Source organism: Pleurodeles waltl, chromosome 10, assembly GCF_031143425.1.
Source record: "Pleurodeles waltl isolate 20211129_DDA chromosome 10, aPleWal1.hap1.20221129, whole genome shotgun sequence".
Classification (NCBI taxonomy): Eukaryota; Metazoa; Chordata; class Amphibia; order Caudata; family Salamandridae; genus Pleurodeles; species Pleurodeles waltl.
This window is the reverse complement of record NC_090449.1, coordinates 186,380,873-186,404,529: the sequence shown is the minus strand read 5'-3', so window position 1 is coordinate 186,404,529 and position 23,657 is coordinate 186,380,873. Positions and strand designations below refer to the sequence as shown.

The window sequence follows — 23,657 nt, the reverse complement described above, 5'->3', positions numbered from 1 at the left end:
TTTGCTTGCTTGAACACAGCCAACGAATGGTCTGTTGACAGCAATTTGCCTTTTTTATTCTTTGCATTCATATTATCCCCACTTTTCTCTAAAATGTTTAGTAAATAGATTTTGATGTCATGTTTTTTTCAGTTACATACTTTGTAGTTCTTAGTGTCAGTAGTTCTTGGGACCTCATTTTTTAGCTTACGCTTCTTTTACTTTATGGTTTCTGATACTTGTGCCCTTTTGAGAGGAAACCTTTTTTGATGTTTTGGTGACGTTTGCATTAAAGCCTATCCAGCTTCAAGTTTGCTTCCTTATTTCTGGACATGTTGGGAACTCAAAAGGTACCAAAGGTTTTTGTATTCCATTGGTGGGAACGAAGACAATAGACAAAATGTATCAACATATTATGTTTTTTGTAACAGTGAGGAAAAAAATGTGCTGTGCAAGAAATATGTCTTTTGTTTCTTAAAATGACATCACAAGATGTTTGCTCCTCCCAGCTTTCAGAACCAGGCAGATTTGTTAAAAAAAAAAAATTACAGCAATTTTCTGAGAAATACTTTTTCGATGTTATGGTTCCTTTCTACATGCAGTTTATGGTGGAGACGGGTGGGACATCCATGGATGACTCCAGAAAGCAATACACTTCTGAAAAGTAAACATAATGCGAAATTTAGCAAGGGGTTATTAACGTAGGCTGCTCGAGGTTTTCCCAAAGACACTAATTATTGAAATCAAATACTAATAAAAATAAGTACGAAGAAATTGGTTACAGTGCGTAATTTTGATTGTAAGACATTATGATGTAAAGACGCCTGCATTTACAATACAAGCCACAAGCAGGCAATGCCTTTACAATGCAAAGCCTTTACCACAATTATGCCTTTACCTCGTAACCCTTAACAACAAAAGGCTAGTATATTTAAGGTAAGGTGAACATATCCCTCAAACCCACCGCACCTTTACCCTACCCACCCTTAAACCCTACAATTTATCCTTACCCCTCTATACCCTTACCCACTCATAAACCCTAAAACACCCTTATCGCCCTATGCTGCCCCTACCTACACCAAGCACCTTTACCACCCTATGCCCCTGCCAACCCCAAAACCTAAAAAATACCCTTACCACCCTGTACCCTTACCTACCCCTAAACCATAAAACACCCTTATGACCCAATAACCTTACCCCTAAACTCTAAAAACACCCTTGCCACACTATGCCCGACCCACCCCTAAATCCCCCAAAAATCCTTACCACCCTATACCCATCCCTAAAACACCCTTACCACCTCTTATCCCCGAAAACACACTTACCACCATGTATTCTTACCAACTCTTAAACCCTAAAAATACCCTTATCACCACCCTAAACCTTAATAATGTGTGTGTGTTTGTATACATATATAACTATGTACATCTATTCATACATACATACACTTAAATATACTTACCTTTCATTGTAAAGGATGCGCGGTAAAGGCATTGTGTGGTAATGCTTACACTGTACAGGCTGTGTCCCTTACTTTTTTGCCCTGACTGGCAGTTTATAAAAGTTAATGTGTTGTTGTGACTGTAGGTCCAGCTGGTCGCAGGGAATACAAATGTTTGTTGATTGTCCCAAAGAATGCAATAACCAGAGCCATTGCTTCTTATAGTAAAATCTAATGAAGGAAAAATGGTGATGATTGAAACCAATAGATTAACAGGTCTAGGAATAGTGGTTATTTGTGGAAGTCAGAATTTTGGTTACACTTAATATATGATTCAGAGACCATTTTGCAGACTGTGTTCTTTATTACACAGCAGCTTAAAATTGGAAGCCAAAGATTAAGAGAAATAAAATAACTACTTAAAATGTTTATATTATTCTCTTTATGCCCTATTCCCTCTAAACACTACTTGTGTGAGTGGCCCTAGTGCTTGCAACAGGAAACACAACAACATAGGAACATCAGTATTTCTCCTTTCAAATCCATTCATTCTGGAACTATGTTTAACTGTGGTATGTGGATCCTGACTCGACCAGCACTAACGAAAATCTACTATCCTCATACAGTTAAGAAAACTAAACACCCTGGAGAGGGCAGAGTGGTCTGATTTTAGCTGTTCCCACTATGTCATCTTACCCAGAATGCCCTTCAAACTTCAAATGTAGGCTAGAGATATAGATTTTCCTAATATTTCTGTATGGAAAGCTTCTAAATCTGCGGAGAACCACAAAATGCCTACCACTTAGCGTTTCCACAATTCTCTGATAAAAATGGTACCCCACGTCAAACTTGGACCTTGGAAGTCCGTGAGTTCTCCCCTAGGTTATAGCTTTGGTCTGTTCCTATGACGTGTGATAGGTCACCCACACATGAGTCAGTGATTCATTCAGGAGAAATGTGGGAATACAGGGTGGTGAAACTTTGGCTTTTGGCTGGAAGTACACAATATTTCTGTCCCATAAACTTGGAAAAAATATCTTTTGACCCATATCCTAATGTCCAGTGGGCCTTTTTGTCCCGTATGTAGGGCTTATACCCCTATTCTCCCACGTAGAGGGGAACAAAAGACTGTTGGAAACTTTGTGGGATGAGGTGTGGACTATGGCCCTAACCCTGCTAGGCCCTCTCCCACTCCAAAAAACCCTACTTCTAGTGTCATTCTGCCCCCGGGAAGGGGATGCACATTTGCACTAAACCTGTTTTGTTGCCCTCCCCAAAGGGAGGCAGAAAGACAGATAATGCCTGTTTTCCTGGAGTCGCTAGGTAAGAATTCTCCAGGGAGAAGTAGCGTTGCAAAGGTGACCTTCTCCCATTTTCATTTTCAACGATAACTACTCCAGTGGGGATTGGTGTCTTGGGGCAAAGACAAGCCCACTGATCATAGTGAATGCAGCCGGAGCCCAAACGCTCTGGATGCTTTCATTTTTAGGACCTATGACTTCAACTGACATGGTGCACTCCACATCACAGATCCACCACCCAACCCACAAAATATGCAGTTTAAACAACAGCAAATCCTGGAAGCTGTTTCCTTGCAACTCAAGATTTTCTTTCTACGCGTCCTCTGCTCTGATGAGGTAGTCCGAAGGATGTGTATGTGTTATCCACTGCACTGAAGCAGTTCATGAGCCTTGATAAGGGGGAACATGCATATTTTACATTGGGGTTTCCATAAAGCAACGCACAATGTCATTAAAACTATATTTGCTAGTAGAAGAAGACAAGACTATGAGGTTGTCAAACAGGAGGAGTTCAGAAAACATCTGTGACTAGAGTACAGAAGTGGCCGAGGGGGTTTAGTGTGCATGTGATCCCACTTTTTCCCCTCTTGGGCTTCTTGTATATTACTGTTGGAGTTGTAGATGTTTGCACTGCCCCTTCTGTAATATCCTGTGCACACCTAATGATTTTTGCCATCACAATGCAAGGCAGGCATTTGCTTATTTGTGTGAAAGTCTTTCCTTATGCATATGAGGAAACACCTTTTCACTTAACCTGTTACTGACCTGCATTATGTTACCAATCGTTGCTTTGAATAGCATCACCATGATTTTACAGCATGGGAACAACCTTATGCACACAAGCCTTTGAGGTGTAGCGATGACTTAGGTTCAACTAACTTGCGAGCCTGCCTTCCCTTTGAATGTGAACACAATCAACTCCAGCCCAATTTCAACCTTATTTGACTTTTTTTTGTGAGATGCTACTTCACCAGAACAAGGCAGTGGTTTTGATTATTTCAAAGCATTTTGTTAAGTATTTTGTCTTTCTGTATGAGTAAAACACGTGTACCCATGCTTGGACTCCAGCTGCACCTCACAAACATGGGCCAACAAAATCAAATTTGACCTGAGATTTCCTTTTTCCTGATTCAAGCAATTTCATCTGAGCAGCTCGTTAAGAGGTGGGATCACAACTTGTTTACTTATGATTTGGTCTCATTGTATACATTTACTATGGCAAAAATACAACTGGATTGCTAACCAGCCTAATGCCACCAGTTTTGATTAAGTCAAGCATTCCATCAATCACATTTTATTTTTTATGTATCATACTGAAATGTATTGTCATGATTCACATTTCAGTGATTTCTTTTCCTGCTAGCCCATTAATAGTAAAGTATTTTAAAGACATATTTGACTTGATGTTTCTATTTTGTTTTTGGTTTTCCAAAATCTGAGGAAGTTACAACTGTGGAGCGAGATAAATGTTGTGCTGTGATGATATGTACATGACTTTTAGCCCAATATGTTTTCAGACATTTGTTGATATGAGTTCCGACTTTTTGTTTTCTTTTAGACTGAGCGACCACGTATAAGTCCCCAAGTATCTCTTTACCTTCTTTCCCAGGTATGCTTTGATGTTTAATGATATTTTGATTGGCTTATTGATCTCTAGAAATAGTATATTTTGTATATTTAAAATTCACTCAACATTTGTTATTGAGTTTCTAGTATGCGATTCTAGTCACAAAATATTACACTCAGTAGATGTTAGGAGCAAAGTAGATGTGGCAGGTTACATTGGCCAACATTATCATGCTGGAGTAAGAAAAACAGTTTCAAACCTTATTACAATTTAGTTAATTAAATCTCAATAAAAGATAAAAATAAAAACAAGACTATTGGGGAAAATTCTTCCATTAGTGATGTGCCCACCTATACTCTGAAGTCCTAAGAGCTGGCTATGGATATGAAATTATTGCATTAGAAGGAGATTGTCAGAGTATCCATATATTTTGAATTCTTACCAAACATCAAATATACAGTTTGTCAGTTCTCGCAGCTTGTGAATTTGTTGTGATGAAAAGACAGAATGACAGTGAAATGCAGTCTCATCTGCAGATCCCAGTAAAACTGAGTTATAATAGTGGAGTCTATTTTTCAAATACTCAAATGTCTTAGCCCTCCTCCCAGATGTCACCAGGTTTGGAGCTGCCTATTAAGTACAGCAGTACTAACCCTTCAAGATTAACTGCTTGCTTTAGTCGGAGTGGAGTTTCTTTAATAAGTGGATTGTCCTATCCAATCCATCTCAGCACTTTGTGCCAACTAACTATGGCCAGTTGGGTTAGTGAGGGAAAAGAGGAAGAAATAGAGCTGTAGAGCATCCCCAGCATTTCTGCTCCATCTACCTTGTCAAGTTTAAGCCCCTGAGCAGGATCATGCCTGCCACCAAAGGGTCTTTCATTTATAGCGAACATCTGTGATGTCAGGTGGTACAAGTAGATGTCTGCTACCCTAAGCCTTCTGTTGCATGCTGACTGAGCACATTTATTAGATGGAACCCTCAGGATCTTGCACGACCACAAGAAAACCCAAATCTGTTGTCTAAGCGTTGTAAATAAAACTTGCAGGAGACGATAATAGTAATTTTGGAGGGAATACATTAGCTTAGAAGGGAGGATCATCTGGAACCGGGCTTCCCTACCAGCAAGTAAGAGAGGGAGCTTATACCAGGTCTGTATGTCTTCCTACACTTGATTGAAAAATGAAGCTATATTGAGACTCCTGAACAGGTTTGCGTCACTTGAGATAGAGGTGCCAAGGTATTTCTAGCAGTCTGTCGATGAGCATAATGCTTCCCTCCTTCCCTCAGTCCCTACATCTCCCATAAGCAAGACCTGCACCGATTTCACCCAATGGACCATTAGCCCGGATGCCTTGAGTATGTCCATTAAGTGGGATCCGAAGACATCGAGCCTCTGGTGAAACATAAGTATGTTGAGCATTCTGCCTTATGCAGTGGGCCAGGAGCTTGATAATTGCAAACCACAGCAGGGAGAGGGGGCATCTCTGCCCAGTGCCCCTCGCTGTTCCTATGGGTGAGAAGAAAATGCAGATGATTCAGACTTGGATCCCTGTGTATGCCTCAACATATCTACAGAAACAGGGACCAGATCTCATCTTCCTCCGTACCTGATGCAGGAAGGGCCGTGCACTGAGTCAGAGACTTTCTCAGAGTCGGCCACGATGAGGGTACAAGAGGTTTCGGGCCTATCTATTCTGAAAATGATCAGAAGTAGGCATCACAATTAGTGCAGAGTGCTCTGTCCTGGCACATACCCATTTTGATCTCTATGAATTTGGTTGTGCTTTGTTCTGCCCAACCTATTGGCCAAAAGTTTAACTAATACAGTAACCTCAATGTTTATTAAAGATATTGGTAGTAGGATACGCCCTCCTCTTCTTCTCTTCCTGGCTTTGAGTTGAGTACCCCTACAAGTCTGCCTGAAAGGAGCCCTGTGAAGCTGCTTTCTGAAAGGTAGCTAAGAAGTGAGGGCCCAGAAGAGAAGCAAATGTTTCTTGTAATATTCAGCAAGGAATCTGTTTAGTCTCCGATTCTTCCCTGTTAGCAATCTCCTAATTGTTTCAGTCATTTTGTCTTCAGTAAGAGGAAGGTCTGTGGCCTCCCTCTTTAAATTTTTTAAAGTGCTCAGATTTAAGTAACAAATATTAGGGAGTTTAATTCTGCCTGCAGAACCAGCGTAAAAAGAACAGATGATGAACGGAATGCGGAACAAATAAAACATTCGCCCCCAGTCACAGATCTGGGTTTTATCCACCAGTGTATTTGTGCTCATCATGCCATTCCAGTTTGGACCCAGCCATATGCAAATCACTCTTGACTATGCACCCCCTGCCAGCCCCACCTCCCCGCCCCATTGGAACAGTCCAGCCCGTATCAACTCTCATCCGCCAGGCAAGCTTGAATTCTCAGCCAGACTAGCTTGAATCTGGTGGCATAGCGAGCACGGGGATCCACGTCTGGGCATACCCTTCCCATTTAAGGTGACAAATGCAAAAAGAACAGATGATGGACGGAATGTGAAACAAATCAAACTTTTGCCCCCAGTCACACAGATCTGGGTGTACAGTCCAGCCCAAACTGCCAGGCCAGGTCCTCCCTTGACCAAAAACAAGCATCCTGACACCAGTTTCAGGGTATTACCCCTCATCAGCCAGGCTAACTTGAAACTGGTGGCATAGCGAGCTTGGGACCCATGTGTGGGCATAGCCTTCCCACTTAGGGTGACAAAAGCAAAAAGAAAAGATGATGGACAGAATGCAGAACCAATCAAACATTCACCCCCAGTCTCAGATCTGGATTTAATCCATCCTTGTTTTTTGCTCGCCATGCCGTTCCAGTTTGGACCCAGCCATATGCAAATCAGTCTTGACCCTGAACCCCATGGAAGCAGTATAGCCTGAAATGCCAGTCTAGGTCCTCCCTAGACTAGAAACAAGCATCCTGGGACCTGTTTCAGGGTATCACCCCTGATAAGCTAACTTGAATCTGGTAGAGTAGCGAGCATGGGACCTACGTCTTTGGCATACCTTTCCCACTTAGGACAACAATTGCAAAAAGAGCAGTTGATGGACGCAATGCGAAACAAATCAAACATTCACCCCAGTTACAGATCTTGGTTTTATCTATCACTGTGGTGGCATTGTGAGCAATAATCTGTGACTAAGGGTGAGCGTTTGAAACGTTTCAGCACTCTGTCCAGCATTGTTTTGTGTTGCTAAAGTTGCCATAAGTGGCCAGGGTATGCTAAAGAATGATGGGTTCAACCCAGATCTGTGACTGGGGGCTAGTGTTTGAAATGTTTCAGCACTCCGTCTCTCATCCTTTTGTGTTGCTAAAGTTGCCCTAAGTGTCCACGGTATGCCCAGATGTGGGTCCTTTGCTCTCTCTGCCACTGGATTCAGGGTAGCCTGGCTGATGAAGGGTGATACCCTGAAACCGGTCTTATGATGTTTCTTGATTATATCAACCAAATGTTGAACATGTAATGTCGAGAACATTAAATATCACATCCTAAACATATTACAGTATATAGACACGTTTTGACAGACACATTAGGGATATATGAAGGCTTTTTTGTGGATTTGTGCATCTTTGGATTGACATTTATCTCTGAATGTTGGCGATTTCATAAAAAGAAATCTCATCTCCATTGATTGCTTCCTTAGTTAACAAATTCCACTAATTTGTTAATGAACAGTCAGAACTCAAATTTAGGTAATAGGTTATAGGTTTAATGTTATGGACATTTTTTCATGATTCCCTTGGATACGATAATCCATTTGCCACCTTTATCAAATAATTTAATGACAGAGGTCCTGGTGTGACTCCGATTCAGTAATGTTTCACATTCAAAATAGCTAAGGGTACACAATCCTCCCACACCTTTATCTCATAACTAGTAACCACATCTTTAAATTGTGGGCAAAAGATGGAGTGGAATTTCAACATACTCTCTGGACAACAAGCAGAAATACCTCACTTATCCTAGTAAAATTGTCTAACATATAATACTCTTCTTTTATCCATTCCATGTTTTAATGTAGGGACTAGTCAGACATTCTAAATCTTTGATATACAAACCTGGTTGCAAAGTTAAGTTTCCTGGCAACAACCTCCAGATTGCTATTGCAAAAAACGTCTGTAATCATAATTCCTGCATGATTTTAAATACTTATATGCTGAGTGTAGTAGAATCAATATCAGATGCTGGACTTAATGCTTTGTTGGAAAGATAGTTATCAATTCATCCCTTTTTGGGAAGCATGTGCTTGTGGTTCTGATTTCTGTAGGGATGTCATAATTTGTTAGAATCTGTTTTTGCCCTTGCCTTGTTCCTTCATTTACCTCTTAACTCACCTCTGTTAAGTGCCTGTTATTTTGCAAGAAATAGTCTATCTTACCTCAAATACAAATCTTGTCTTTACCAAATTGATGTTGATTATTCCTTCTTGTCGGCTTGATTAACATGAGAAGACCCCAAATAAAGTGTGTAATTAACTGCTCAGCTTGATATTACTTTTTCTACAGATACTCATACCGCTGGCCAAGAGTTAAATGTCTCCAGATCCCTAATCATGCATTTCTTGGTGAAATTTTCTTTATTCACATAGTCTTATTCCATCCTGACCCTCTCTACGTTTGTGCCATTTTTCTTTTTACAGTCATTTTCAGTAATTATTTGATTAAAAGATTGCAAATTCAGTTTTACTTCCTCCTCTGAGATTTGTTTTTCAAGTCTCTCCCTATTTAGATCTGCTTACTTGATTGATGTTTAGTGGACCAGGCCCTTTTTGCAGCGTTATTCCCAAACTTTTTGCCCACTTCCTCCTATTTTTTCTGACTTTTTTTCTTGGCTTTAAGACTCTGGTCACTCTACCAGTGCTAAAGTGCACTCTTTGCTCTCTGTCTAAAATATATTGTTGATTGGTTTATACGTGATTGACATATGTGATTTACTAGTAAGTCCTTATTATAGGGCACCAGGTGTGCCCAGGACCTGTAAATCAAATGCTACTAGTGGGTCTGCAGCAAATTCAACCTAGCAAGTGCACCCACTTTCCAGGCCCAAACCTTTTCTTTTACTACATGTAAGTTAGCCCTAAAGTAGGCCCAGGGCAGCCCTGTGTGCAGGGTGCAGTGTATTTAAAAGAAAGGACATGTACCTTTGTGCTTTACATGTCCTGATAATGAAATACTGCTAAACATGGTTTTCACTATTTCATGGTCTGTCTCCCCTATAGGGTAACATGGGGATTGCCTTGGCCTACCTTTTAAGGATAATTTCCCATTGGGAGCAGATAGAGATGTAGAGTTTGGCGTCTCTGAACTCACAATTTAAAAATACATATTTTGGTGAAGTTGGTGTTTGAATTGTAAGTTTGAAAATGCCACTTTTAGAAAGTGGGCATTTTCTCACTTAACCCTTCTGTGCCTCTGCCTGTCTGCTGAATACACATCTGTGTCAGGATGAAAGTTTGGCTGTTTGTGCATTCACTCTAGACAGTCAAGCAAAGCAAGCTGAGGTGTGCTCTGCATATCCTTATGACCCATCACCAGGCTGATGGATCTTCCTGAGCTAGAGTGGTTGAAGGAGCTGACACTTTCACCTGAATAGGGTTGTACCTGTCCATACACAAAGCAGTCTCCAAACCCATGGAATGTGTCTGCGACCAGGGCAGGGAAAGGCAGATTCTTGTGCATTACAAAGACTTCCCTTTGAAGTTTGCCTCATTCAGAGACAGAAATGGGTATAAGTACTGGACCTCTGACACCACACAGTTAGAATCCTCCCGGACTAAGGAAATTCTGACAGAAAAAAGAGCTGGATGTTGTAGGACTGCCACTCTGCCTGTTGCTTTCTTGTGCTGGCTTGGTGCTTCTGTCCTGTGTGTGAAAGGAATGGACTTGGCTTTCCACATCCTGCTTCCAAAGGTTCTGCAAAGGCTTGGACCGAGCTTGCTACCTGTTAAGAAATCAAAGGGACATCAAAGACTTCTTGCTGAGAATCCTGACTTATCAAGTGGTGCCAAATCCAGTTTCTGTATCCTTGGGAGTGAGTGGAACCGACGACTCGCCACCAAAACAGTATCACCTCCTCTGCAACCGTAAGGAACCAACAGCTCACCTCCCCTGTCTAGCAGTAAGGAACCAACGCCTCACCTCTCCGGTGGCAGTAAGGATCCGATGCACACCGGCTCCAGTAACGCCTCACCTTCCGTGCAACGTCTTTGTTTCCTCATCATTTTCCAAGGTACCATAACCGGGGCCTGTGCCACTCCGGGGCTACCGCGCTCCATCTGGGTGGCATCGAACTGTTGGAACCAAGTCCGTTAAGCCGTTTTGATAGCCTCAGTTAGAGCTATTGTGTTTCTAAGCGCTATACTACATTTAATCTTTGAAAATTCATACCCTTACTTGTGTATGCTGGATTTTTGTCATTTTGGCCTTGCTTTACTCAGATAAACATTGGCTATTTTTCTAAACTGGTGTGGAGTACTTTTGTGGCGGTTTCACTGTGTTACTCTGTCTGTACAAATACTTTACACATTACCTCTGAGATAAGCATAACTGCTTGAGCCAAGCTATAAAGGGGTGTGAGCAGAGGTTCTCTTAGTTGTGTGACTCCCTTACCTTGACGAGAGTGATGGTCCCTACTTGGATAGGGTGCAAACCACTGCAGCTAGAGACCACATTTCTAATGACGTTGAAATTAAACGTGATGGATAATCATACAAGCATGTTTCTTATTCCTGGCAAAATGGACAGATGTTTTCATAATAACTATGGAACAACAAAACACACACTCATCAGAAACATGTATTGTTTATATAATGTGTAATGAACAGTTTCCCACCCTTTGAATCTTTCCTTTTCAGTGTTTTCCATTGACACTAGTTAGATATTCAAGACTCGGTCAGTACCATCATTCTGAGTGCCAAAACCTTGTGTTCTCCCATAAATTTCTAAACCTTTCTTTTTGAATGCAGATCCCATACATTTCTAAACCTTTCTTTTTGAATGCAGATGCCACACAAAGAGTGCAGGAGTCAAAGAAAAACACATGTTCAATGTCAATCATTTATATACAAGTTCTGAAGACATTACTGGATTGGCTCCTTACAGTTGCTCCATTGATTGCGGTTTTGATGAGACTGTAGTTTGAAAGCCTCTGTCCTCATAACTACAATTTTCTGGCCCTTGGCAAAAAGCATCTTTTTCTAGTCATGCCATAGACGTTTCTGACCTGTAGTTACTTAAAGAAAAAGCTCCACGTATTGTAGATGAAATTGCTACTATAGCTTCACAAAATCCTTCAGTGCTTTAATATTCAGGCGAATTCCTAAGCTATTAACTCCATTTCTAAACCAGAGATTATATTACTCCATAGAAATTTTTCAGAGGAGCACTGGGTAATTCCACAGTAGGCTAAAGAAATGCCACTTCAGATATTTCCTTTTTTTCTAAACACACCTCAAATCTGGCACAATCCTAAATGAAATCCTAAGAAATACTATTGCTGATCGCATGCACCAGAAGTAGTTTTATTTCATTTGCCTAAATCATATATCTACTGGCCTTTCCCATTGTCTCACGTGTGCGCTAAAGCTCTCTCCAAATTTATCAGAGTGTAATATCCAAGACAAAGCAGGACATCATAAAACTTTGAAGAAAAGACCTTGAGTGGAAATGACAATGCATATATAAACAGTGGCTTCGAGCGTAGCAAAAGAAGAGGAAGCTTGCAATGGCAATGGGATATAGAGTTCTAGGTCTGATGTTAGTCAATACCTTTTTTTTTCTTCCTTAAGTTAGAGTAAAATGTACTTGCTTGTCGTGGCTCCCTTTTCATCAATTGGTCTGGTGTTATCATTCACATTTTATCTTCCACCCAATATAGCATACAGCATGGGACAGTGGGACAGCTTTCTCCATCCATTGGTCAAATCCACACTGAGTGATGGCCTTCTGCCTTGTTACCTAGAGCACATCCACACACAAAGTAGTTCACTTGAGTGGCTCGGGATGGTATGGCAATGTGTGCTTTTTTGAGGCCAGAAAAATATTGTTGCCTTGAACCAATGTGCAGATTGTTTTTTGTTTAAGATTAATGAGCGCCCACCAGCTTTCCCAAAAATGTGTGTAAAAACCGTGACAAATCAAACATTGGGAAAGCCAGAAAGCTGTCGACCTGTGCCAGAAATATTGGCCTTGCCAATCCTTGAATTTTTTTATGCTATTGTTCACAGCCATGTGGAAGGTTTGCCTTATTTTGTAATGAATATCATTAAATACATAATAAATAAAATCCTACAGCTTTTTAAAGTCCCAAGCGAGGCATGTTAGTACTTTCAATTGATCCAGTGTCCTCAAACATTTCGTGTTCTGTTCTAGTTAACAAACACCGTCGACTATCTAAGCATGCAAGCTTACAAATGAACTGTTTCGCAGGCCATTGAAGTGAGGAAGTTTTTTGAAGTGATTGTGCTCATGGTATGCAGAGTTAAAATTATCACTGTTGTATGTGTTCCTCTTGATGTTTTTGTTTGTGGTAAACTTAATTTCGTAAATGTCTTACGTTGGCTCTTGGATTGAGCTTCAAGGCTTTTTCTGAATTCATGAACACAGATATTCCGAAAGTGAGCTAATCTTAATGCTTAAGTAACTTGTTCTTTCTGTAAAGGAGGCTCAAGAAAGTCTTAAATATTCTCATTTTGAAAACTTTCTCCCGCGCTTCACGTGCTGCACATTTGAATATGACGGCCACTTAGATTGGTTGCTCTCACAGAAGCAGATCTATTCCCGTCTTGTTTACCATCGTTTATTAACCCCTTTGTCACCTGACCTTATTGATTCTTATATTACTGGAATGGCTTTCAGTATTTGGAACTGTTCCCACACAGACTTGTGCCTTCAAGGCATATTGTGCTAGCATATCAAATTGTATTTATTGACGTTTATGCATAGATTGACACAGTCAATTCCATTTGAGCACAAAACATCGTCCGATCTTGCCGGGAACTAGAAGCCTTTGCAGTAGTTAAACTGAATAATGACAGACTTCCCCTGAAGGGTGATAAATTGGCCTGCCTTCGCTGTGGTCTGAAAATGTAGCCATCCGAGAATGTGAAGTGCTAAAATGAATTGCTAAGGCTTGTTTTAATTCCAAAATTGCATTTCTTCAGAAATTACCTCATAAAACTTTCTCGATTTATTGTTAAAAAAATAACCAGGCCAGCATGCCTTTAATGAGACAATATTAGACAGAATGTTTTCTGTTTATATAGAGTTTCTAAAAGAGGAATCAAAAGAAGTGTTACCTTAATTGCCTTGTGTTAGAAATGGGGCCTCTAGCTGGCAGTTGGTTTGCACGCTATCCATGTAGGGACTTGTCAGGATAAGGGAGATACCCGCTCAGATAACCCCTCTTGGTAGCAGTCAGGCTTATCTCAGAAGCAATGTGTAAAGCATTTGCACATAACGCACAGCACCAAGTGAAAACACTACAAAAGGACACCACACCAGTTTTAGAAAAATAGCCAATATTTAGCTGTGTAAAACAGGACCAAAACGATAACAATCCGACATACAGTGCCAAAGATATGAATTTTAGATGATTTAACTTGAAAATACAGTTCCTTGAAGTCGATGGCTCCACTTGGGGCTATCATGGCGTCGTGATCAACAAAACCAACAGTTTAGGCCAGCCGCAATGTTGCGGTCCAGCTACGGTGTCAGGAAGACCTGCAAACAGTACCTTAGGAATTGCAGGGTGTTGCAATACTCGCTGTGGGCTCCGAAGAGCGGTGTCGCTGGTGTCGGTTCTGGAGTCGGTTCAGGAGTCATCAGGCCCTTGAACTCACACGCATTGCAGATTGAGCTCTGGACTGAAGAAGTCATTAGCGCTGGCGTGGATGGCGACAGGGCCGCGGTGCGAAGTGGGACAATGTGACGTGCGGTGCCCACAGGTCACGGTGCAGGCAGCGGCTTGGTGGCGGCATCCAGTGGTGTCGGTGAGACCAGGGCTGCGGTGTGAAGCGGGGCAGTGCAGCGTGCGGTGTCACCAGGTCACGGTGTAGGCAGCGGTGTCGTCGTTGCTAAAGCGCTGTTGTCGGTAGGCCCAAGCTAGCCGTGTAGGACGGTGCTTGGTGATGCCGGAGTGCGGGGCCACAGGTCGCGGTGCGAGCAGCGGCTCGGTGAAGTTGTCAGATGACGGCGTCGGTGAGACCATGGTCGCGGTACGAAACAGGGCAGTGCGGCTCTGTGTGTCATCGCAGGTCACTGTGCAGGCCAGAGGCTTCGTTGGCGGTGTTTCAGTGGTTTCTCCTTCTGACCAGCACAAAACGCACAGTTCCCAGTGCTGCAGGTCGAGGAAACTGAAGTCTTTGGTGTCCCTGAGACTTCCAACAGGAGGCAAGCTCTACTCCAAGCCCTTGGAGAAATTTTTAAAGCAGGACACACAGCAAAGTTCACCCTGTGCACTCTTGTCAGGCAGAAACAGCAACTGCAGGAGAGTCCAACAAAGCAACACTACAAAGGGATAGTGCTCCTCCTTCAGCTCTTCAGCGCTTCTACTGGGCAGAGGTTCCTCTTGATTCCAGAAAGATTCTAAAAGCCTGGAGTTTTGGATCTACTACTTATACCCCTTTCTGCCTTTGAAGTTGGCCAACTTCAAAGGAAAGTCTCACGTGTTTGCAAGATCCTTCCTAGTCCAGGCCAGGCCCCAGACACACACCAGGCGGTTGGAGACTGCAATGGATGTGGGCAGGCACCGTCTTTTCAGGTGCAAGTGACCAATCCTCCCTCCCCCCTAGCTCAGATGGCTCAGCTGGATTTGCAGGCTACACCCCAGCTCCTTTTGTGCCCCTGTCTAAAGGAGAGGTGTTAACAGCCCAACTGTCAAACTGACCCAGACGGGGAATCCACAAACAGGCAGAGTCACTGAATGGTTTAAGCATGGAAAAGCCTACTTTCTAAAAGGGGCATTTTCAAACTCACAATCAAAAAAACAACTTCACTAAAATATGTATTTTTAAATTGTGAGTTCAGAGACCCCAAACTCCATAGTCTATCTGCCTTTAAAGGGAATCTGTGCTTTAAAGTTATTTAAAGACAGCTCCCATGTTAACCTATGAGTGAGTTAGGCCTTGCAACAGTGAAACCCGACTTTGGCAGTATTTCACTGTTAGGACATGTAAAACACACCAGTACATGTCATACCTTTTAAATACACTGCACCCTGCCCGTGGGGCTACCTAGGGCCTACCTTAGGGGTGCCTTACATGTACCAAAAGGGAAGGTTTGGGTCTGGCAAGTGGGTACACTTGCCAGGTCGAATTGGCAGTTTAAAACCACATACAGACACACACTGTAGTTGCAGGTCTGAGCCTTGTTTACAGGGCTACTTGTGTGAGTGGCACAACCAGTGCTGCAGACCCATTAGTAGTATTTGATTTACAGGTACTAGGCACCTCTGGTGCACTTTACTAGGGACTTAATAGTAAACCAAATATGCCAATCAGAAATAAACCAATCAACAATACAGTTTGCACAGAGAGCAAATGCACTTTAGCACTGATTAGCATTGGTAAAGTGCCCAGCCAACAAAAGCTGGTCAGAAAAATTAGGAGAAAGGAGGCAAAAAGATTTAATGATGACCCTGCAAAGAAGGGCCAGGTGCAACACCTTTCTACAGGCCTCTTCTTTGATTTGCACATTGATTTTGTTGAAGTTTCTTCTTGAAATCCGGTGCTTTTCCTGTATTCTTTGAGAGGGATTACATTTATATTTAAATTTTTCTGGAAATGTCATTACTAGGCCATTGGTGGTTTTACTATTTTGTTTGATCTTTAACTCTAACTCCCAAGATCTTCCTGAAGACACATTGCTTAATGCATCCCATCTGCTCTTAGAGCATCTTGAATCCAACAAGTTGATCTCCTGAATTGTCTTAATTTCTCACATTGAACACTAGGTTCAGAAGAAGCACCTTAACAATTGTGTATCTTTTGGCCCTAAGAAAGTGTCCAACTGTTTCAAGTGAAGGCCTACTTTCTGCTTAATAATTGAACAAAAGTCTAAAGCTCACTGTCCTTATCCAGCATTAGGTGCATATTGCATAGATGAGCCAGAAGCCCAGATACTTTCTCAAACCACATGGATACATTGTAGGAGAAGACACATTTTACCTAAAACAGAACCTGACAGCTGTAATAATAGAAGAGTGACTTGAGACTTAAATCTAATCTTCCACAAGTATTTGCAACAAAAAGTTTAAAAATTCTACTGTTGTGCCATTAATCATAGCTATGAGAAGTGTTTGCAACAAAATGCTGATACACTATAACATAATTTCATTCATGTTAACAGGACTTTAATTATGTAATCAGAAGACCTACTTTTACGTGTGCTGGAAACCTGGACAAACTGTAAATGGGATGTTTAATTCTGAAGTATTAAAAAGTATGAGAAAGCAGTCTTGGCTGAGCTATTGTGCATCGTTTCTACCTCTCTCCTTACACTATCCACAGGTCCCCAAAGATGGCCAAACTGTTAATCCTAAATGGTGTGGTATATAGAAGGTTACATGGTCAGAACTCTAGTAGCCTTATTTCTGGTGCTCTGTAGTTGAGATATTGCTTTCATGTCCTTTCATGTCAATCCTTAGGTCGCAGAATCTCATCCAATCAGCACATACATAAGCACTTTACTACTTTTTGAGGAACTGGTTACAATGTCTCAACCACATGAACCATGCTCCTGTGAATACATGCAATGTTATCTCTTCTGTTTAGGGGCATCTTCGAGATTGAAAGTATTCTAGTTATTATTGTGTAGGGTACAATACAAAAACATAATGAAATAGCAGGTATTCACAGTACAATAATCTCATTCAAAAGTATAATCTCAAATTGAGATTACGTTTCTGATTTGCCATGAAAGTCAGCACTTGTTGAGGTCTCTAATATAAATAACAACTCTTGCTCTCAATGAAATATTTGTTGAGAATGGTCTGAAAATGCCTCTGAGTATTGCCTTCTGTAATCCAGTAAATTCAGTCAAAATGGCACCATGTGTGCTGCACTATCACTCCTTACCGTATTACAGCAGCATGTGTCCCCTTTTCTTATTTTGTGCCTCCATTAAGACGGATTGACTTTAAACGCATGACTTGAATAGATTTGCTATATCAGGTGTCTTCACCCACATTGAAATAGAGATAAAATAAGGGTCTTTACACCCAGATGTGCTGTGTGGTGATTTAACATAGAAGGGAAAAATACTGTCACTTTTATGTGATCCAGATGTTTGCATTGATCCTTATTCCAGCCTCATTTTAGGCTCTCGTTCGCAGTGGCCTGGATTCCTCTCTGCAAAGTCGCCCCTATCCCCCCAGAGTTACCAATACCAACCTAACTGGTAGCTACAGAGGGAGAAGTTAGCAGGGGTTACATGTGGAAATTGGGCTTCTCTGCAGCCATTTTAGGACTTGGGACTCAGTGCTTAAAAACACTAAAAAAGATATGAGGGCATGGTAGGGATACCCTGCCCCTCTAGGCTTGGTGGGGGGTCTCAGAGAGAACTTCGCCCGCCAACTCCCCTGGGGCCCAAATCATTTTTTTTCTTAAAATCTTAATGGTAGTTATCAGTGGAGGTGTGGTAAAAACCTAAAAAAATAAAATAAAAAAAAAGCACAGGCTTACACGCTTTAAATAAAGAAAACTTCAGGATATGCCAGTGCCCCATGGGCGACAAATTTGTTTATTCAATCCTTTGGCGTTGATGTTAAATTGAAGGGCAGTAGGGGTGAATGGCTCAACCCCACAAGCTTTTCTGAGGACCAGGTGGGATGGGTTCCCCATCCTTTAGGACTGAAATGATTTAACAGGGGAGGGATGGCTTTGGGGACTCCATCCCCGGGGGCTGCATTTTTAGTAGGAATATTGACACACACGGGGGAGCCAGCATCTCCATGGGGGCCCTGCTGGCAACACAGCCCCCACCTAAAGCACACTTGGTGGTGCCTCGGGGTGGGCACTGTGACATCCACCTTAGGCCACAGAGGATGGGGTCCCAAGGGCAAGTGTTGGCTTCAGGATGCGTAACTGCATCCCCCTTCACCTTTAAATCAAATGGGGTCCCCGTGGCAAAAGTGGACTTTAGGAGGGCGGACCACACACCTGAGCCCTCCCTTAGTATGAAGGTTAGCCCTAGGGGATGGCTTGGGGAGGGGGCTGCATGCCCCCATCACCAATAAAATAAAAACAAAAATGAGACCAAATCGCCTGCGCCCCTGCTAATAGGGGAGCCCTCAGGGCACCAGGACATCCCCTGTGGCCCCCAACAAAAAAACAACTCTGGGTCTCCTGGGGGGGGGGCACCGGGACACCCAAAATCTAAATTATAAAAAATATAAATGATAATAAATAAGCTGCACGAGTTGCTTATTTGGTTATACAGCCCTGGTGGGCCTTTTCAGGCTCAGGGAGGAGGGCCATGTGGCCCACCCTCCTTTTTATTTAAATACCATCCCTGGGAGATGGGGTCCAAGGGGTATGCGGTCCCCAGTTCCTATTAGAGACTTGGGGAGGGGAACCATGAGCCCCTTCTGTTTCCTAAACATGTCCATCCTGGGGGATGAGTCCCTGCGGCCTTTTAAGTTTCGCGGAGGAGGACCGCTCTGCCCCACTTCCCTTCATTAGAATATCGGCCCCGTACAAAAGTATTAGTCTGCGATTACCAAATAGGGAATTTTTGCAGTTCGCTTTTTGGTAATCGCAAGCACTAATGTACAAACGTGTCTTTGACACATTTTGCGATTCCCACTGTGTCACAAATAGACCTGCCTCATGAATATTAATGAGGTAAGACTCAGTGTGCATACCATTGGGATTTGCTAAAATCACAGGTGTGGAAGCCTGCTGGGGTCAGTAGACCACTGTGTCTGTGAGAGCTTTTAAATAAAAGAAACCTCTTTTTATTTTTTTTTCCTTAAAGGAAAACGGGGTGTATTTAAAAGAAATATCATTTTTTAAGAGCAGGCAGTGGTCTCTGGGACCACTGCCTGCTCTTAAAACATGTTTTTAAAAACATTCACAAAGAGGGAGGGTACCCTATGGGACCCCTTCCTATTTGTGAATGGTGTTAACGCCTACTTGAAGTAGGTGGTAAAATGGAAATGTTTTGCGACTGAATTTCGGTCGCCAAACATTCACACATACCACTGTGATTCGGTATTAAGAATGGATGTTCTAAACACACCTTTTCTTAACCCTGAATTGCAAGCCCAATTTGAAGTAGGTTACTGATTCACAAATTGGGAGGGCATTGTACATCTAAAATTCTGATTCTATGACTCAGCCCCTTTGCGACCACAAAAAGGCTTTGCACATGTGGCCCTTAGTCCCAAGCCCTAAGATAGCTGCCACCACGTTGTTGTTGTGGATCCTCCATGGTATGTATATACAATGTTTTTAAGCATTAATTGTTCTAAAAATTCGTGAACGAAAGTACACCAAATCACAAAAGGCACCCTTCCTGAACCAAGATGTAGCTTTCTGCCAAATTTGGTACAAATTTGTTCAGCTGTTTGGGCTGTAGCTTTGTTTAAAGTTCATATGGGAAAATGAATGGGGAGAACATGTTTTGGAAACCCCACCCCTGTTTTTTTTCGCCTTCTGCTTCACGGCTCAACTTAAAATGTTCCAGGAAAGAGCTGTGGTTTTGGAAAGTTTCATGAAGATTTGTCAAACAGCGCTAAGGATATGAGCAAACCAAAAAATGCAATTCTTATGGAAATGCAACTATAACACCACTGACTTATAATATCTTCTATTTATCTGTCTGTCTATTTGTGTGTGTGTGTGTGTGTGTGTGTGTGTGTGTGGGGGTATATCTTCTCACTCCCTCCTCACACTTGAGAAAGGCACCAGTTGCCAAAATGCTTTCTGTACACTTAAAGGCACGTTAAAATACTGCTTGACGCTTTGGCGCGCACCATCATCACCAAACTTTGAAGTGTGGAGATATATATTAATAAAGTATATATGTGTGTGTGTGTGTGTGTGTGTATGTAAAATCAGTTAAAGCTTTTTGCTAAACTCAAAACCAAAAATGCCTTGAAAGTCACCACTTGTGGTGTGCAGTGTACACCTTAACTCCCCCTGGCCATGTTTTGCTCTTTGTGTACAGATTTTCTCTTGCCTAAGGAGTTCTCTCTGCACGACGGGGGCATACGTTATGGTACTACTGGTGGTCCTGCGTGCTTTAGTCCTTTAGGACACATGCAGGCATTTGCAGCGCTCAGATGATGCTCCATTTTACTGCGTAGTTCAGATAAGTAAAAACTAGATTGTCCCTAATATGTTGTGAGTAACAATGGATTAATAGTGGTGTTCTATTTCCGTTTCTGTGGGACACGAAAGAGAAAACGCCTATTCTGTAGTGTGGCCCAAATCCAAAATTGCTTTTTGGTAAGATTTATTGATCTTGTAAACAGGTTAGCAAAGGTAAAATCTATTTTGAGCTGGGTTTTATTTTCCTGTTAAGTGTACTGCAGAAAGTGTTAAATTGTGTGGTCTATCGTCGAAGGCTTTTAGCTCTTGATATTGAACGATTGACTGTGTAGTAACTACAAATATTAAATTAAAGAAACACGCGACATTTGTGTGTTCAGTCTTTAAATTAACGTACGATAGCTGATTTCTTTCACATGGTCTGGGCCTGCCCAGCTGTAGAGTCATATTGGAGGCCAATTATGGGGGAGATCTCCGAGGTATTACAGTCAACGGTAGAGGTATCTCCGGTACCACTTTTGCTAGGGGCCATGGGTGAGATGGGGCTAAATAGAGCGAATCGTGTCTATCTTGGGAGTGGCCTGCCTGGTGGCAAAAAGAGACATCATGTCAGAATGGAAGGCCGTAAAAGCACCAACCCTCACCAAATGGAGACGAGGCGTGGATTGGTGTACAGGGTGCGAAAAACTTGTATACGAAGCGAGGGGGTGCCCAGACAAATACAATAGAGTGTGGGGGAATTGGAGTACACTGGCCACTTGACCAACCTACGACAACAGAAATTTCCAAAAAAGCTCCTTTAAAGCAAGGACTTACCCGGGGGAAGGGACGCCACCGCCTGCAATCCTAGCTCTATAATGGCTGAGGGGCCAAACCCATGTCATGTTATGTGAAGAATATGTCAATCTCCTTCAGGCACTGCAATAATGAGGGTTATTGATCCCGGGCTGTGGTGGTGGGATTAGGATCAAGCTCAAACATTTACTTAAAATTTTATGCAGCCCGCGGGGACCAATGGGACGAATAAGACAAATGAGACAGAGGATGTACCTAGAAGAAGGTGTTAGGGTATTGGTATTTGTACTTACTGTTACACTGTATTGCCATTTTATTTCATTCTTGTTTTTCTCTAAAATAAATAAAAACTCTTTATAAAAACAATTAACGTACGATTTTGACTGTTTATATTCTTCAAATTTGAACAACTGTGGCACGTCTTTAGATCAACACTAGAGGTCGAGCTAGATAAAGGAGCTAGATTTCTAGTTGATAGCAGAACAGGAGGTCGCTGGAAATTAAAATCGCATTTCGCAGCATCAATAAACTCTCAATAAACTTGAATTTAATTGAACCCAGTTAGTTGTGCCATGTATTTATTTACCGCAATTTAAATTGCTTATACTTTTATTGTTAGCTTTATTTGAAATCTGATGATGGGAAGCCATATTGATAATGATTGCTTGGAATGCAGTATGTTAAATGCCAAATTCTTTCAATAAATGTGGTTAGAATCTGAAGAAACTTTGTTTATTTGTTGATTGTAGCTTCCTACGAAACTTTAAACTGTGTTTAAGTATCGACTTGGCTAGGCACCATTTTAGTAGGTGAGCCTACTCAGAACCATAATGATCTTAGCCCATGATTGAATTTCATTGAACCTAGTTTGTAACACACTTAACTGTGCCATGTTTTTAATTCCCACAATTTAAATGACTTATACTTTTAGTCTTGGCTTTATTTTAAATCTTCTAAGCCTTGCTTACAATTCAAACTTTAAAAAAAGTGTTTCAGTTAATTATTTTACTGTAGTCTTGTAGTCTTGTGAGCTGCTCTGACTACATACTTGCAATGTCAATATTTTGTATTCCCATCTATTTGAGGGGCTACATAGAGAGTGAACCAGTCTGAAGAGGGTGCCAGAGCTCTCTGTATAGAAGTGTGTAAAATAAGCTTGTTCTGATATAATACGGGTTAAAGAACTCACTGTACATTAAAACAATATTGCAAGTCACTGAGGTGTTACATAACCATACAGAGGAACGAGGCCGAAGACTGTTATGTCATAAGGTTATGGAACTCCATGGTGACTTGCAGTATCCTTGTCATGTGCGCCGTGGTACTTTATCCCATATAATATACGGTCACACCATCAACTTTCCCACAAATCATTTAAAACTTTGGTGCGTAGCTCTTTCGTATTAAAGAGCGAGCATGTTTGCAAACATGAGAATAAAAATGACACCTCTAGTGAAAAATCAGATGCATTAAAACCTGTTAGATATTTGTTGGAAACAGATATTAGACAGTTCAATACAAGTCTTTTTTTTATTTTTATTAAAAAAAAGCTGCAGTAGCATTATATATATGTTAACATGGCAAACGGTTCTAACTTTTCACTATCTAAGGAGTGCAAAATTAAATATATCCTCTCTGCTTGTCATTGTAAGCTAACACCCCTTGGCTGCCAGGCCTTTTCCCCCACAGGTGCCAGGCCTTTTTCTTGGCTATTTGGGGCAGTTCACGCTTAGACCCTCATAACTTTTTGTCCACATAAGCTACCTACGCCAAATTTGCAGCTTTTTTTTTCCCAACATCCTATGGATTCTAGAGGTACCCAAAGTTGTTGGGTTCCCGTGGAGGAGACCAAGAAATTAGCCAAAATACAGCAAACATTTTGTTTAAAAAAAATGGGAAAAATAGGTCTGAAGAAGAAGGCTTGTGGTTTTGGTGCTAAAATCACCATCTTCCCAGCTTTCAGGAATAGGCAGACTTGAATCAGAAAACTAAATTTTTCAACACAATTTTGGCATTTTACTGGGACTTATCCCATTTTTACTATTTTTGGTGCTTTTAGCCTCCTTGCAGTTAGTAACAGAAATGGGTGTGAAACCAATGCTGGATCCCGATAAGTTAAACAATTCTGAAAAGTAGACAAAATTCTGAATTCAGCAAGGGTCATTTGTGTAGATCCTACAAGGTTTTCCTACAGAAAATAACATCTGAAATAAAAAATATTAAAATTGAGGTAAAAAACAGCCATTTTTCTACACATTTTCTTCTGTAACTTTTTCCTG

General features: G+C 41.5%; 1 protein-coding gene across 3 annotated transcripts in view; it reads left to right on the top strand.

Moving 5' to 3' along the window:
• CLEC16A (C-type lectin domain containing 16A) overlaps positions 1–23,657 on the top strand; it is a 462,030-nt gene that overhangs the window by 79,308 nt on the left and 359,065 nt on the right. For all 3 annotated transcript variants that reach the window (XM_069210166.1, XM_069210165.1, XM_069210163.1), the window contains exon 8: positions 4,280–4,330. In XM_069210166.1, the coding sequence (XP_069066267.1) occupies positions 4,280–4,330 (51 nt within the window). The remainder of the gene's footprint in view (positions 1–4,279; positions 4,331–23,657) is intronic.